A 17,644-nucleotide genomic window follows, 5' to 3' on the forward strand; every position below is an offset into this window, starting at 1 on the left:
TATTTCAGATGATAAAAACATTTGCCATCAAGATGCACAGGCAGAAATATTAGTCCACAGTTATAAAAGACCTAAGAAAAACATTGAAATGAAAGGTAAGATAAAACATACCTAATTTAAAAAACTAAGTAAAATTGCTGATTAATTAACCAATATTCAATTCAATTTGCTTTAATGTTGTTTTTTTACTAATGGAAATGTTTTTATTACAGACACTTCATCAACATTTACAATTAAAGAGAAGAGGCTTTGGCGACAGTTACAAAATGCAAAAAAAACAATAAGGAATATAGCGAAGTCAAGAGTGAATTTAGACAAGTTAGATTCTGAAGTGCTGACATCGTTAGTAAAGGATGTAGTGCAGAATAACAAAAAAAAGTCACAAGGAAAAAGGTGGACTTTAGCCAACAAAATATATGCTTTGGCTATATTTAAACGGTCCCCTAAAGCATACCGCTATATGCAAAAGCTGTTTACGCTACCAAGCACTAAAACGCTCCAAAGGATTTTAAAAAATATACCAATGGAGCCTGGTATAAATAAAAATATAATTGATATGTTAGAGGCAAAAGCATCAAGTATGCCAAAGGAAAATAAATATTGCTCGTTAATATTTGACGAGATGGCGTTAAAGAAACGGATAATTTATAACGAAATTGCTGATAAAGTGGATGGCTACGTGGATTATGGAGAGGGCGAGAACATGGGACGAGAAAAGAAAATTGCAGACCATGCGTTAGTGTTTATGATACAGGGTGCTAAACATAAATACAAACAATATATTGCGCACTATTTTGTGGAAGGCACAATATCAACAGCAAAACTGGCAAAAATTATATCGGACATCATCAAAAAATTAAAAGAAATCGGATTTGTGGTTCTAACAACAGTTTGTGATCAGGGATCTACAAATATAGGAGCTCTTAACATGTTAAAAAGAAACTGTGGACAAGGCATAGATAGCAACTTTTTCTCTGTAAATAATGACAAAATTTTTATAATCTATGACATCCCTCACTTGTTCAAATCATTACGAAACAATTTCTTTAAAAGTGGAAATATGTCTTTCGATGGAAAAATTGCACAATGGAGGCATTTGGTAGTTGCAGAAGAACACAACAGAAATTTTTTAAATTTTAAAAAACTGAATAGTACCATTGTAAATCCAACATTCAAAACTAAGATGAGGGTGAAGTATGCTGCGCATGCTCTGAGTAATACCGTGGCAGCTATTTTAAAAATGATGGCATGGAAAGAAGTTTCTGATTGCAATGATACAGCATTTGTGATTGAACAGTTAGATAAACTATTTGATTGTACAAATGGTCCATCATCTTTAAATGACGTAAAGAAAGGGATCCGGGAAAATGTTTCCACATCAAGTAATCACATTGAGTCTTGGACCTTTTATACTGATAAGTTAAAAACCATAAAATTTATAACAGCAGAAAACACGATACTAAAAAATGTTAAATGCGTAAAGGGATATCAAATATCTATCAAATCCTTAAACGATATTTGGGAAAAGTTAAAGAATGAAGGGTTTAAATATATGAACCTTAGACAGTTTAACCAAGACTCTCTGGAAAACTTATTTGGAATCATTAGGCAACACAGTGTAACCAATAGAAATCCCACTATCACGCACTTTACTGCAGCGCTTAAAACAAGCATGGTTACTGGGCTGAAAGTGCCTCATAGCAGAAGTGCTAATTGTGAAGCAGACAACAATAAACATATGCTGGAATATAAAGACATTTTAAAAACTAATTTAAAAACAACAGAAATAAAAATGAATGTTCAAGATTCCACAGACACTGAATTTTATCCTGTGTTGTCTATCCCGGACCCTGAAAACTTAGAACAGCCCATTGAAAATTTGTGTAGCCTTGAAAACCAACCAGTAGTATATGTAAGCGGGTATTTAGCTGCCAAACTATTACAGAACAGTTCTTGTTTAATTTGTGAAGAGTGTTTGAGCGTGAAAACTCCTGTTGACAATGATTTGTATGCATATATATCTCTTCGCGAATGGTGGCATGATAAAAAAAGTCTCGTTTATCCAACAATTCAATTATGTACCACCGTAAATGAAGCTAAACAATTTTATCATGACCATATTGCCGACCAGATATATATGGAAAATGTTGGAAAATTCATTTTCTTAATGTTGAGTACAAATTGTAATTTTAGTTGGTTTAAATGTCAACAACATAATAAAGAAATTTATGATAAGATGTTTAAAATATTAAGTTACCTTTTTCTAAGAAAAAGTTGTAAAATCATTAATGACAGCTTCATAAAAAGTGAAAACAATTTTGCTGACAAAAGTAAAAAAGCACAGCAATAAAGCATTGAAAAGTAATCTTGAGGCTGAGGTTCGATCAGCTGATAAGAAAATTAAAGATGTTTATAAATAAAAATCCTATTTTTTCTTAGAAAAAGTTGTGAAAATAAAAGTTTACAAAATTATCATTTCTGTACTTTGTTATAATATTCAATAATTCCTCATGCCTACAACTGCTATGTCATGTTCAATACTTATTGTAATATACCTATTTTATTTCGAAATAAATAATTTACGTTACAAAAGTTCGTTTTACTTACACATAGTATAAAATAAAAATAGCATTAAAATATTGAAAGTTCCTATACTAGATATCGATATGCAATTACAACCCTAGCAAAGTATCGATAATCGATAAGTTATTACGAACGTCACTAATACTGTCAGAAAATAATGCATTATGTTGGTAGCTCCGCCTGTAGTTTGTGCGGTTGGTAAAGATTTGCGGGTCGTTCTCTAAAATGCATATGTGTGCGTGAGCTCAAAAAATATCTATGGAGTGCCGTCTCTTACTCTTTTATGCTCTTTGGTATTCACAAACATTACTTTGAGGCCTCATAGTGCGCGTGAATGCACAGGGTCCCAAAAACCTATTCATAGACGATACTTCAGTGGTGACAAGCACTATGCGTCCCTTAGAATGAACGCAAAGCTAAGGTAGCCAGTGGGTCTAGTCAAAACGCACTTTAAAATCGCAAACCCATCGCAAACCGGTCGCAAACAAATAAACAAATCGCAAAAAAGGTCGATAACAAAAAAGGCTTAGTCAAACGGCAAAAAATCGAATCTCAAAGCCCTACCTATCGATAATCGAAAGACTGGATTGAAATTTCCCATACAAAGGCTTAGCCAACATGCATTTAAGACTCAATCAAAATCGAATCGAATCGCAACACCCGCCATTTTCATTGCGATTACTAAAACCCCGGTGATAAGCTTGGATTCGATCGAAAACCAATAGGGTGAGTTGCACCACCTAACTTTAAACGTAACTATGACGTTAACCGGTGTTTTTTGTATGGAGTTTGACAGATTTTAGACATTTGTCAAAGTTAAACTAAGATGGTGCAACCCACCCTAAGGCTGTTTTGACAAATCCGTATCGTGATGTCGTTTTGACAGCTAGTTTGACAGCGAAGCATAGACGTAAACAGAGAGCAGAAAGAAGGAAGAAACTAATTTAAAAAAAAAAAGCTAGAAAAAGTAAAAACAATCGCAAAGTCATAGACATTTTTTAACTTTTATTCGATTTTGAATGAACTTTTATATCGCCGCGTCGTTGGTGGTTCAATGTGCATTTTGGCTGCCATTTTCCGATCGAATCGAATCACTGGTGACGCGGCGACTGACATTAGTGAAAACTTCCCATTGGTTTGCGATGGCATTTTGACTAGACCCACAGGGAGCTGTATTACGCAACGCATAGTGTCTATTTATGTCAAAATTTTTAGGTTATTCTCGTTTTTGAGGTTTGTTTGCTTTATTTATGGTTGTATTCGATTAATATTATCTTACAATGGATTACAGTAGTGAAGAAGAATTTGATAATTATATCAATGAGCAAAGTAGAATAATAAGTACCAGAAAAGTGATACGGGATTCCCAAAATCCCTTTGATTATTACAATTCAGACGAATTTAGTTTAGGTTTTCCAATGATGGGGTACTTTTCATACTTTTACCACTGATAAAAGAAGACCTGAGGAAATTAACTGCGAGGAGGCCTTCCAGTGCCACCTACATAATGTATCAGTTGCTAGTGGCAAATAAAACATAAAATTTTTAATGAAGTTTTATTTTCATCAATCTTCAATGTCTAATTTAATTTTATGTATTTGTAAATCATAAATCTTTTTTTCATGTTCTAACAAATTATTTTCTCTTTCTATCAATATTTTTTCTCTTTGTAGCCCCAACTCGTGCAAAGCCTGGTCTTGTTGTATATTATTCAATGTGGTGCGTCTGATTCTTGTATCTTCATTCTTGCTACTACTAATCTCAATTCTTGATACCTGAAAAGCAAATTATGAATTTAATTCCTTTGAGTATACTCTGCTTAGATATTCCTCATAAATCTACCTACCTACTTTATATTTTAAAAACATTACTTACTAGTGGGTGTTGAGAACGTTTCATTGATTTCTGAGAAAGTTCTTTCTTTCTTTGGGTCTTTAAATTATTCCAGCAGCTTTTCAGTTGATGTGTGAGCCTTTGTGAAACATAAAATATGGTTCAGAATTGTAAGCCACTTACTTTCCCAGGCCTGCTTCGTCAACTCGATATTTTAGAGAGGATAATAATAATTATGCTTGTCTTCAATAATAGGCCTTTCTCTTATTAAGCTACAATCAGCAGTTCTCTTTCGGAAGAAGAAAACGGCAGCTTTTTTATCTGAAAAATAATGATTGAAACATGATTTTCACTATTATTATTAATCGAAGTATTCATACTAACCTGATAGTTGTAGTTTTATCCATATTTATTTAATTCACAAATCCACAAAATAACGACACATAAAAACCGTTGCACCTTTTGAATGACAGGAATGTCATGTCAGTTAGCGGAGGGAAGTGCGTAACATAAGCGAACCAATCACAGAACTCTATTCAACACTCTGATTTTGCATAGTCAAGGGTCGTTTAAGTATTGTTTATGAATTGAAAGGCTTGTCATATGGAACGCATTGAGAAATGTCTCATTTCGCATAGCGTTGCTGCTTTGCATAGGTAAGTATCGTTTGTGAATACGGGTGTAAGCCTTTGTATGGGAAATTTCAATCCAGTCTTTCGATTATCGATAGGTAGGGCTTTGCGATTCGATTTTTTGCCCTTTGACTAAGCCTTTTTGGTTATCGACCTCTTTTGCGATTTGTTTATTTGTTTGCGACTGGTTTGCGATGAGTTTGCGATTTTAAAGTGCGTTTTGACTAGACCCACTGGTCTTCTCATCTTCAGCTTGTCCAGCTTCTAGTGCATGGTTATTGTCAATTTCGCCTTAGCTTGTCCAGCTGCTTGTGCATGGTTCTTGTCAACTCACTTTCAGCTTGTCCAGCTGCTTGTGCATGATTTTAGTCTTCTCACCTTCAGCTTGTCCAGCTGCTTGTGCATGATTCTGGTCTTCTCACCTTCAGCTTGTCTAGCTTCTAGTGCATGGTTATTGTCAATTTCGCCTTAGCTTGTCCATGATTCAGCCCCCCTAGACAAAACGCACTTTTTGATCGAATCGAAAATCGAATCCGTCAAAACTCCATACAAAAAAGGGGCTTTTCGACCACTTATCGACTGGTTTGCGATTATAATTTGCACTTTGTCTAGACCCACTGGTCTTCTCACCTTCAGGCCCTTCAGCTTGTCCAGCTGCTTGTGCATGATTCTGGTCTTCTTACCTTATTAAAGCTTGTCCAGCTGCTCGTCGCACTAAAGTACCTAAGTTGTACGGATGAAGTATAGTTGATTAAGTTCAACATATCGAGTGTTTTATTTAATGCCACAATCGCGAAATCTAATGCGTAGGTAGTACGTATATCGATGATATTTTATAAGTAAATAATTTAAAACAAAACTCTAGGATAGATGTCAGTGCGCTCCGGTTTACACATTATTATTGGCCTGAGGAACAAAATGCACTATAGTTTCATTCTGGGCAGCACTTGGTCCAACTTCCATACATGGATTGGCACTGTCCTTTGAAATCTATGCACAAAGTTTACCTAAGAACTAGATTTATGTACAGAAAGAAGAAGATTAAGGGTTAATAATTGTTTGTTTGTTTGGGTTATTATCAAACGTTTCATTATTAATTTAATATAACAATATGCATTAATTAAGACCTCCACCAAGGCGGAGAGAAGCAGAGAAATTTTTTGCTAATGGTTTAGATTGTAGCTAATGTATGCTTACAAATATGAGATCTAAAATGTTTCTCCTGATGATGCCTACATGGACTATTGCCTACATTTTTTATATTAAAATGAGGTTAAGAGTCAAGATTATGAGAACAAAAATGTAGCTTAAGATGTTACCTAGCTATTTAGTTCTGCTAGGTTGTTGGCGTTTTACAAATAACCTTGTTTAACATATTATTAGTATGAAGGAAAGGAAGTGAGATAGAATAGGGAGGGCTATTGAGTCCAGCAGGTATCTGCTGAAATGGTTAGCTTACCTTATAATTATCAAGATAATAAGTAGTACAAGGACAAAATAATTTTATTGAAAACAAAATACTATTAAATTATATTTATTTATTTATTTCGGTATGTATGCTCTTTCTATACGGATATCATCTACAGGACAGTCATTTTTATCACATTCAACTAAACCAATTCTTTTTACAACTGTCATACCACTTTGCACTCTGCCAAACACAGTGTGTTTTCCATCAAGCCACTGGGTTGGAGCTAGAGTTATAAAGAATTGAGATCCATTTGTGTCAGGGCCAGCGTTGGCCATGGATAAAATGCCGGCTCCAGTATGTTTCAGGTCACTTGTTATTTCATCGTCAAAATGAAGGCCATATATTGATTGACCACCTTTCCCTGAGCCTGTCGGATCACCACCCTGGATCATGAAGTCCCTGATAATTCTATGGAACTTAGTGTTGTTATAATAGCCTCTTCGGACAAGTTCCATAAAGTTTCTGCAAGTGATAGGAGTGTGTTTCCAGTACATTTCCACTATTATTATACCCATCCTGAAACAAGATGTTGTCATATAAATATTTATTAACTTCTGAAATGCACATTGTTAGGCTTCAAAGTTAAAAACACATACAACAAGATTGTATTATTAATACCTAGAGCTTTTTTTATATAATATAAACTAATGCGGGGTTACACTAATAATAAAAAGGCGAAAGTTTGTGATTGTGTGACTGTGTATGTTTGAAATTGTTACTTCTTCACCTCTTAACGGTTGGAGCTATTTTAATAAAATTGAATTAACACAGGCTAAGTTTTACGGCGGTTAACACCGCCGTAAAGTTAAGCTAGTAAGTTAAAAAGTTAAAAAGCTGATATTATTTTCAGGTTAGGTATGAGGCTTGGAGTGTAAAAAATACTAATAAAAACTTTACTATATACATACGTTGTCTCAATAACTGCTACTGGTGGCTGCCAAGATCTGTCCGGGATACCAGCATTCGAATAACCAAGCATCTTTCTGTTTAATAATAATTTCGAAGTAGTCGAGTTTTATCGATGACTTCAGCGTCTCGTACGAATTACGTACCTACTTTTAACAGGCTATAAATAAAATGTAATTAGCTAGCAATATGTCTTCAGTTTAAGTCTTAATCAAAATATACCTTCAGTAAAATACCAAATTGATAAAAAATCACACGCTACAGCAAAATAAATAACCAACGATTTTATCTTTTTGACGTTTTGACAGACATTGTTTGACACCTTTTGACCATGAAGCTAAAGATAAAATGGAGGCCACACTTCGAATACCTACTTGAAGCACAACCTTTGTATCACTATCTCGCTCTCTGTGGGCAGACTCTCTCTTTCTAAATAAAAAAAAATTAAAATTTTAATACAAAATACTGAACTGTCCTATCCCTGACATTGACAGTGGGGCGCCACCGTCAATACCGGATCGCTGGTACCGATTTTTGCCATGTTGGAAACCATATAGTTGAACGATGGTAGCGCCCCTCTGTCATTGAGTTTGGTGGGACAGTTCAGAGCCCCGATTACGGTATTTTTTAACGTCTCCAATCCAGACACGTTTCATCGATTCTGAGTTACGATTGGTCAAAACACAAAAAAAAAACAGCGTACGTCAGCTGTTTTGACCAATCGTATCGCAGAATCGATGAAGCGCGTCTGGATTGGAGACGTTAAAAACTACCATAATCGGGGCTCAGCGTGGGTCATTTATATGTCTCGTTTCTGTCAGGCCTGGGTTTTTATTTGTATGGGGCGTGACCGTTTTTCTTTAAAATATGGAATTATGAACTTACTTTGACTCCTCAATATGGTTACCGGTTTTAAATAAATTTCATTTGTTAGTTTTTAGAGTTTATTTTTTATGTGAGGGGTTTTTAAAATTTTTAATTTAATTTATTACCTATCTCTGCAAGCAATTTATATTTCCTTGTGTTGATGGCCTCAACTCTCATTGCGCGACCTACACTCAACTAGTGCGAACAAGGCATAAAATCGCTAATTTGTTTGGACCATGAAGCTACAGATAAAAATGGAGGCCACACTCCGAATACCTACTTGAAGCACAAACTAAGTATCACTATCTCGCTCTCTGTGGGCAGACTCGCTCTTTCTAAATAAACAAAAAATATAAAATTGCTCAAATTCAATGAAACCAATGTAAAATCTTTATTTCTTGACATAGGTATCATTAAAAATGATAAGTGTAATTACTGGTAAAACGTTTTAGGAAGAAATTACTGTAAAAAATGTGAAAAATGTTTACAATGATCCAATGTCGGAAATCACGAAATAAACACTTACGCGTGGAATCTTATGTCACTTCCAGGACACCACGTACTACCGCAACCACGCACTACAAAATTTTGCACCAATTCTTGTGATAAAACAATTATTTCCTGTAAACAATCTCAAACGAAATTAACTGCTTAATAAACAAAATAGTAAACAACCGCCATGCTGGGCCGGATTGGGCCGATGTTGCCACATGGTACCGATTACCCAGGAATTGGGATTGTAATTCCCTGATTCGCCAACACATTAAGCCTAAATGGCCGACAATTTTGTGATTTTTTTTTAACTAGGTAATCTTAGTTTCAAATAATAATTATTTATTTGTTTATAGCCTGACCAGGAACATAAAAACCCTGGCATAGAGGCGCGTCAATTGCATTTGATAGTGCAACACTGAGTACAGTCGTACCTGTGTTAAATTAATAGGCTAACTTTATGTATCAGGATTCAGGATTACGGGCTAATTTGATATTTTCATAAATTAACGAAAAAATATTATTATAGGTAACCTGATTTAAATGAATTAAATGAAACCATCAATCGAGCTAGTAGAATTTATTTTATTATTCATCAATAATCAAATTCAGAACTTGAATATTCAACTGCAATGTCTGCTCATGAACGCTTCAAACTCGGTACTTCTTTCCCAATCCCATAAAATTCAACACTTAGAAAGTGACAAAAAATTTTAAAATAGGTAGTTGAAACAAACCCCAGCTAATTTTCATAGTGGACTGTACTATACGATAAACATGTCAGTCAATTTGACAACCTTTGTCGGAAACATTATTCAATGAAAATATTGTCCGAACCCTTAGTATTTCTCTTCGACAAATACTTTAACACATTGTGAACCACTTTTCTTTCACGACTATAAAAATATTTCAGCAATTTAATTCATAAAACCAATTGCGCACATTTAAAATAAAGTTTGTTTACACTTTGACAGCAATAGACTGACATGCAAGGTGACATGTCAATGAAGTTTTCAGTTACTGTTGCCATTCAAAGAAATTAGTACCATTAGTTTTCCGCAACATGGCGAGGGTTTTTATGTTCCTGGTCAGGCTATAACTTCTGCTTTGGTTAGTGAATTGGCTATTTCGAAGAATTTACAAGGAGATTTAAATCAGAAGATAGCAATACTACAGTTCACACTAAAAAGAGAGGTAGGGCCGCAGAGAGCGAGATAGATATAAGTAGGTATTTGACTCAAGTTTTTGTTCCAACTCTGCCCTCCATTTTTATCTTTAGCTTCATGGTTTGGACCGAATAGAGTGGAATAGAGTGTTTAATCTGTGACTTAATAATAAAAAAAAATCTTCAAGTTTTTTTTTGTGAATTTGTCAAAACCCTGGAATTTGTTAGCCTTCCTTGTATTTTGAAATAAACTATTTTTCCAAGTACTTTTAACAATTAGTAATGTTTGCACCGTAAAATATTTACTTCACATTATTTAATGTGCCAATTTAGATTTTGTAATGTGAGGCTGTGTTGCTGCAAGTTCTTGGTTGAGCAAAGGAAGTGACAAAGCGTCGAGTAAGTAGTAGTGGTTTGGCGGAATTGTAGATACGTAGGTAGTCATTTGACAAAATATCAGTGCTGTGAGACTGGACTAAACTGGACTTGTGTAAAGTGCATCCAATGGAGTCGGAGCATCAGCCGAAATTGAATCCAATACGAGCTTTTCAAGGTAATTGTAATTTTTTTATGTAAATATTGTTGATATTTGCGTGTTGAGTCTAAAGTGTTATTGCGTATGCAGCTCTTCATGGAAACCCTGCAGACTGCGAGGAGACATACACCAGTCTTTCGGAGTATCACGACTATGAGCCAAGCTTGGAATTCGATGACTCGGAGTTAATCCAAACGGCGGGTTTGGGTGAGTAACATTATTTATCTTTTACGTCAAGGCAAACAAATATTGTTTAGCAATAACACACACAATCTCTAATTTCCTTGTCTCTACTGAATTTTTATAATAATGACACGGAATGAAGTAGGTAGTTAACTTATTTACCAGCCAACTTTTGGTGTCTACCCTGTATTGGTGCACATCAACTTCTTCCTAAACCAATTCAGTCACTCAAACTAAATATTCATGTACCTCCAATCTCCATATCATGTCCTTCCTCAGGAAATGGAGCATAATGTGCACACATATTATAACAATGCCCTAATTGTGTTCAATTTGCATCAGTCCAAATCAATTGACAGCTTTTATTGCACAATCAGACTGGCTGCATCTGTTACCCTCAATCATGTAAGTTCATATTCTTTATACATGGTAGGTACCTAGTTATATTTATTTAAGCTTGGCGCAAATGGGCCACTGACCACAGCCACCGGTGGCCAGCGACGGCGGCACACTTTTTATTATATTTTGTATAGATACACCGCAACATGTATCCGCGACACGCCATGGTGGTCACTACATGCCATACATAAAGCTGACACCTGCCTCCGTCGCTCTACTCCACCACCTGCTAGAGATGGGTTGGATTAGTTAAAATCAGTACCTAATCCACCTAATACAAATTTTTTAAAATACCTAATCATCATCATCATCATTTTAGCCATAGGACGTCCACTGCTCCCTCCCTCCCTCAATGACTTCCACATCGCACGGTTGATAGCGGCCTGCATCCAGCGCCTTCCTGCTACCTTTATCAGGTCGTCGGTCCACCTTGTGGACGAACTAAAGTCACTGACATAGCCCGATGGATTAGCAAGCTGAAGTATAACACAAAGGCAGGGCATAAATACCTAATCCTTCAGTAAAATACCTATTTCGTCTTAATTTAATGTGGAAATGTGGCGGTAGCGCGTGACAGCCACCGGTGGCTATTTGCGCCATTTGCGCCAAACCTTATTGTCCATCTATTTTCGTCCTTCATAAGAATGAAAGTAATCTTCAATAACTCAAACTCAAATAAGAATGTTTCTAATGACTTTAATCATAGCTTTGAGGGTAAATTACCTACTACAAAATTCAAATTAAGTTAGGTTGGTATTTGTTCACTTCACATTTTTACCTATTTCATCGTTTGTGAAACAGTTTTTTTTATTGAGAAAACTGGGGTTTTTGAGAAATTGAAAAATGTTTATGGTCTTTTATTGAGTTAGGGATAAGATATTTTCTGTTGAGGCAGGCATGGTATGGAGTTAGCTGACACCCTGGATTAACACATAGGGTACTATTACTTATTCTGTGACATAGGCTACGTTTTACCGCGGGTAACACCATGACACGGGGCACAACTAGTAATCTATCTATCTATCTTCTACATAAATAAAAATTAATTGCTGTTCGTTAGTCTGATTAAAACTCGAGAACGGCTGGGCCGATTGAGCTGATTTTGGTTTTAAAATGTTTGTCGTAGTCCAGGGTAGGTCTAAACGGTGAGCAAATAAGGAAAAATTGAGATGGCTTATTTATTGCCTTTAAGGCGGAACAGTGTTCGCCGGGTCAGCTAGTAAAATATAAAAACCGGCCAAGTGCGAGTCGGACTCGCGCACCGAGGGTTCCGTACCATTGATTTATGAAATTAAAATTATTATTTTTTATTTAAGTTATTAGTATGAAAGATTACGCGCTAATAAGCGGTTTACGATTTACGAGGTATTAAAAAAAAACTACTTACTAGATCTCGTTCAAAACAATTTTCGTTGGTAGTTTTTATAGTAATGTACATCATATGTTTTTTTTAGATTTTTCATTTTCTTATTTTAGAAGTTAGAGGGGGGGGGGGGGGGACCAACTTTTTTCCACTTTGGAAGCGTCTGTCACGCAAACTATTCGGTTTAGAAAAAAAATGTTTTAGAAACCTCGATATCATTTTTGAAGACCTATCCATAGATACCCCACACATATGTATGTGTTTGATGAAAAAACATTTAGTCTAAGATCCCGCTATACAACGACCTTCACCGAGATGCTTATTTGATGAAACATATTTTATATTCAATTTAACATGTCAATAATTATATTGCTGAAGGGTTGCCTAATACATTTCAGTCCAGGATATGATTAATTAATCATTAAAAAAAGATTTTTTTTTAATATTTCATCGGTTTGACTATTAAACAAACACCATACCAATCGAAAGTATGAAGCCCATAGAATATGCAAACGTTAGGTTGCCTATTCTTTTCCAGTTATAACTCTCGGGTTGCCAGGTATAAACAGGTAAATTGATAGAGCATTTTGCACCGGTCTGATAATTTAATCAAATTTGAATGAAAATAAAGATTATTTCATTATGAACACGGTGGTATTTTTACTTTTTTTCTAACTTAAACCAATCCCGTGAAACAATTCCTTAAAACCACCCAAGTCCCAAAATTTTGTGGCCCCGTAACTGCCAGTGTTGCCAGGTAATCGAGATAAAAATAGTCAAATGTCATTAGTTTGACCTATTTGCAGGAGGCGTCATCATCCAAATTTTGGACCAAAAGTCGTTATTTCCATTTTTTACATGTTTTGACCAAATCTTTCAAAGTATGGCAACACTGGAAAATGTTGTTTTTCCAAACGATACTCCTTAGCAAACTACGTAATCGCTTTATACAACTCGACTTTCCCAAATGTTGCCAACTGCCCAAATAATGCATTTGAAAAATCAGAAATCTGAAACTTTTTACAAAATGACCGCTCACTCGGTCGCCATCTTGATTTTCTGAATTTTCGGATTTTTCCCATAATCTGGGTCGTATAACCGACCAAACCCCATTTTTGGATTTTTTCTGCCATATCTCCTTCTGTCCGTCCTTAACTTTAAAGACACCCATGTCGAAAAAAAATACTTTTCCCCGTAGCTGCCAGTGTTGCCAGGATCGAGATGAAAATGGTCAAATATCATTTGCATGACCCTTTTGCAGGAGGCGTCATCCAAATTTTTGACCGGAAGTCGTTATTTCCACTTTCCACATTTTTGGACCAAATCTCCCAAAGCATGGCAACACTGGAGAAATTTCTTCACCCAAGCTACACCTCTTGACAAGACACACAAACGCCTCATACAACTCGTCTTTCCCAAATGTTGCCAACTACTCGAAAAATGTCAACTTTCAATTCTAATTTCACTTTACAAAATTCGACAACCGTCATTCAGGACTGATTTTTCGCAGGCAACCCTATACCACCGTGTTCATAATGAAATAGTCTTTATTTTCATTTAAATTTGATTAAATTTGCAGACCGGTGCAAAATGCTCTATCAATTTACCTGTTTATACCTGGCAACCCGAGAGTTATGACTGGAAAAGAATAGGCAACCTAACGTTAGGTTGCCTATTCTTAAACTTATACTTTCGATTGGTATGGTGTTTGTTTAATAGTCAAACCGATGAAATATTTAAAAAAATATCTTTTTTTAATGATTAATTATAGTCTTTTTCACCTAAGATGATCCGTATGACGTTTCGAGTTTGAAAGATATAGAGATGTCACATAACTAAACCATAGCGATTTATCTATCGATTTTTTCGAAGAGTTAGTAAAACCTACTTTTAGATAAATATTTTGTATAGGTGTTATTAAACAAAAAACATGTTTTTTTTAATTACAAATATTATTGTAACAATTTTTTATTGATAATATTCAAATTTCATGGTTCGTGTTAAAAAAAACGATTCCTAAAAAGTACTGGTTCTGTTTCTTTAAATTAAAAACTATACATTTATTTTCAATGCGTTTATTAAAGTCAATAATCGAAAAATATAGTTGATTTTTGTGATGTTTTTAATAACTAAGTATTCACTGCAATCGATTAATGAACCGCGGAAATAATCGATTTTATTATACAAGAAATACCCCAGCACTAAATCTATTCCGTTTCACACATTGCGTACATTAAATAAAAAATATTTTTACATCGTATTTAATTGAAATATAATCAATTGACTCAGATTTTACTATATATTTCAAGACAAGTACCTAGTATTTTTTTTATTATATTGCTAACTAGCGGCCGCCCGCGACTTCGTACGCGTGGATCCCGTTTTACCCCCTTCATCTATCTTACGCGGTTTAGATTTTTTCATACAAATGTTTTTTCCCGCTAACTCCCGTTCCCGTTGGAATTTCGCAATATCCTGTTGTAACTAAGCTTTAAGTTTACTAAGGGACCTGCATGCCAAATTTCAAGCGTCTTACTTAAGCGGTTTAGATTTTTCATACAAAAGGATTTTCCCGGTAATTCCTGTTCCTGTGGAAATTTCGGGAATTTCTTTCTTAGTGCACCTCTACGGTACCTAAGCTACGTCCATTATAAATTTCAAGTGCCTACGTTTAGCCGTTTAGGCTGTGCGTGGGTATGTCAGTGAGTCAGTCATGCAAAAGGAATTTCCCGCTAATTCCAGTTCCCGTGGGAATTTTGCAATATCCTGTTGTAACTAAGCTTTAAGTTTACTAAGGTACCTGCATGCCAAATTTCAAGCATCTATCTTACGTGGCTTAGATTTTTTCATACAAATGTTTTTTTTCGCTAATTCCCGTTCCCGTAGGAATTTTGCAATATCCTGTTATAACTAAGCTTTGAGTTTACTAAGGTACCTGCTTGCCAAATTTCAAGCGTCTAACTTAAGCGGTTTAGATTTTTCATACAAAAGGATTTTCCCGCTAATGCCCGTTCCCGTGGGAATTCCTAAGTATCCTATAACCTGCCCAGGAGTATGAAGAATAATTGTACCAAGTTTCGTTAAAATCCGTCAAGTAGTTTTTGTTTCTATAAGGAACATACAGACAGACAGACAGACAGACAGACAGACAGACAAAAAATTTACTGATTGCATTTTAGGCATCAGGATCGATCACTAATCACCCCCTGATAGTTATTTTGAAAATATATTTCATGTACAGAATTGACCTCTCTACAGATTTATTATAGTATAGATAAAATACAAATATTTTTTCAAAAATATTCTGCATATGTAGTATGCGTAATATGGATAACCTTGAAGTGTCATACGGATCATCTTACGTGAAAAAGACTATAATCATATCCTGGACTGAAATTTATTAGGCAACCCTTAAGCAATATAATTATTGACATGTGAAATTGAATATAAAATATGTTTCATCAAATAAGCATCTCGGTGAAGGTCGTTGTAGTATAGCGGGATCTTATACTAATTTTTTGAGTTTCAGTTTTAAGTATGGGGAGCCCCCAATATTTATTATTATTTTTTTATTTTTGCATCAAAATCTTAATGCGGTTCACCGAATACATCTACCTACCAAGTTTCAACAGTATATCTCTTATAGTTTCGGAAAAAAATGGCTGTGACAGACGGGACGGACGGACAGACAGACATAACGAATCTATAAGGGTTCCGTTTTTTGCCATTTGGCTACGGAACCCTAAAAACTGCACACTGCTAGGTGTAGGCACAAACGGTATAGGAGCGACAAGAAAGGTGTTTTTGTGACGTAAAAAATTAGCAAGACTTCAGATCTCCTTCAAAATATGCTCTGTCACGTCGTCGTTTCAGCCGAAAGACGTCCACTGCTGGACAAAGGCCTCCTCCAAGGATTTCCACGAAGACGATCATCTCTGTCACCACGACTCTGTCACGATTCATGACAAAATATGTCAATGTCACCCACCCCTCCCGTGCCGCTCTCATACCTCAGGTACTGACTTGAGTTATGTGCTAGACCTGTAATTGTCTATTTGCACTGCAGTTTTTGTCACTATTAAACAACAAGGGTTCACTCACACTGTTACTGTAGAGTCTTTAAAGCAAACTAGCATCAAGAGTACTAGGATTGATTGATCCAAATTCAAATAATTTCTTTGCATCCGTGGCATCACTTAGGCTGACTTGCACCACCATAAAATAACGTTAACCAGTGCTTTTTGTATGGAGTTTGACAGATTTTTGATGTTTGTCAAAGTTAAAGTGTGGGGGTACAACAGTACTTATTACACTGCACAACAAAATTGCAACTTTTGGCTGATGATTGACTTTCATTACATGATGTTTACTAATTTGACGTCGCTGATTCTGAATCTGCCGTCCATTTTTTCGTAGCAGCTCTTGTTTACGTGTTATAGCTTTCACTCAAAAATTGCTAAATTTCAGTCTTATTTCGCCGACAGTTCAAAAAATACTATGTTTTCTTTGTATAATTTAATATGGTAGCATTAAGAAGTGTTTGTGTGAATTATCTAAATCAATTTTGTTTCATTTGCGGAGAGGATATGTTTAAATAATCCGTTTAAATGTGACAAAGTTCGTAAAAATGGCTTAAAAAAATTTGTTTGGGGACCCAGTGGAAATGAAAGATAAGCCTTGAATTCCGCAAAAGGCGTGGAAAAGATGTGTTGAGTTTTTACGTTTATAAACAAATAGGAATATGTGTAGATTTAGGTACGAAACCGCTATGATCTGAAAGGAACCCTTGAACCATTGCGACGACTGTTATTTTTATTTTTGAACAAAAATGGTATTAACCAAAAAATATTGAACTAAATAGTAATTCCTTGCATACGTTTGGTATGTTGACGTCTTTTCAACCCTAAGAAGTCACCTGAACCTCATGTTGATACTTCACATGAGGATTTTGAGGCGAAAACTGTCAGTGTGGTAGAGACTTTGAATGTGACCCGAAATTTTCAAAACCATGTAGCCAAGATGGTTTAAACGATCGTTTTAGAGATTTAGGATCTTCAAGTCTTCCGAAAAGACATGGAATGAGTTATTTTGGCATTTTAATTTTTTTTTTGGAAAATCCGAAAAAATCTTACTATTCTTACACATCGAACAACGTATGAGTCACTTACAAACATGTTTTTTTGGTTGGATGTAATATAAACATCGAATTACACTC

At 35.3% G+C, this 17,644-nt stretch overlaps 2 protein-coding genes and 1 long non-coding RNA gene across 3 annotated transcripts in view; 1 reads left to right on the forward strand and 2 right to left on the reverse strand.

Annotated features, from left to right (window-relative positions):
- Positions 1-3,644: 3,644 nt before the first annotated feature.
- LOC135086580 (uncharacterized) lies at positions 3,645-4,865 on the reverse strand. Its single transcript, XR_010260531.1, has 2 exons — positions 4,459-4,865; positions 3,645-4,358 (listed from the first exon to the last, which is right to left on the reverse strand). It is a non-coding gene; the product is annotated as an uncharacterized LOC135086580 (long non-coding RNA).
- Positions 4,866-6,571: 1,706 nt separating this feature from the next.
- Positions 6,572-7,741, reverse strand: LOC135086562 (peptidyl-prolyl cis-trans isomerase-like 1). Its single transcript, XM_063981314.1, has 2 exons — positions 7,428-7,741; positions 6,572-7,035 (listed from the first exon to the last, which is right to left on the reverse strand). Exons 1-2 carry the CDS (start codon positions 7,496-7,498, stop codon positions 6,591-6,593), a joined length of 516 nt encoding a protein of 171 aa, XP_063837384.1. The 5' UTR covers positions 7,499-7,741; the 3' UTR covers positions 6,572-6,590.
- Positions 7,742-10,077: 2,336 nt separating this feature from the next.
- LOC135086557 (rho GTPase-activating protein 1-like) overlaps positions 10,078-17,644 on the forward strand; it is a 35,619-nt gene continuing 28,052 nt past the window's right edge. Inside the window, exons 1-2 of the mRNA XM_063981306.1 lie at positions 10,078-10,502; positions 10,575-10,691. Of these exons, the coding sequence (XP_063837376.1) occupies positions 10,454-10,502; positions 10,575-10,691 (166 nt within the window). The 5' untranslated portion in view covers positions 10,078-10,453. The remainder of the gene's footprint in view (positions 10,503-10,574; positions 10,692-17,644) is intronic.

The sequence above is a fragment of the Ostrinia nubilalis genome, chromosome Z (genome assembly GCF_963855985.1).
Source record: "Ostrinia nubilalis chromosome Z, ilOstNubi1.1, whole genome shotgun sequence".
NCBI lineage: Eukaryota > Metazoa > Arthropoda > Insecta > Lepidoptera > Crambidae > Ostrinia > Ostrinia nubilalis.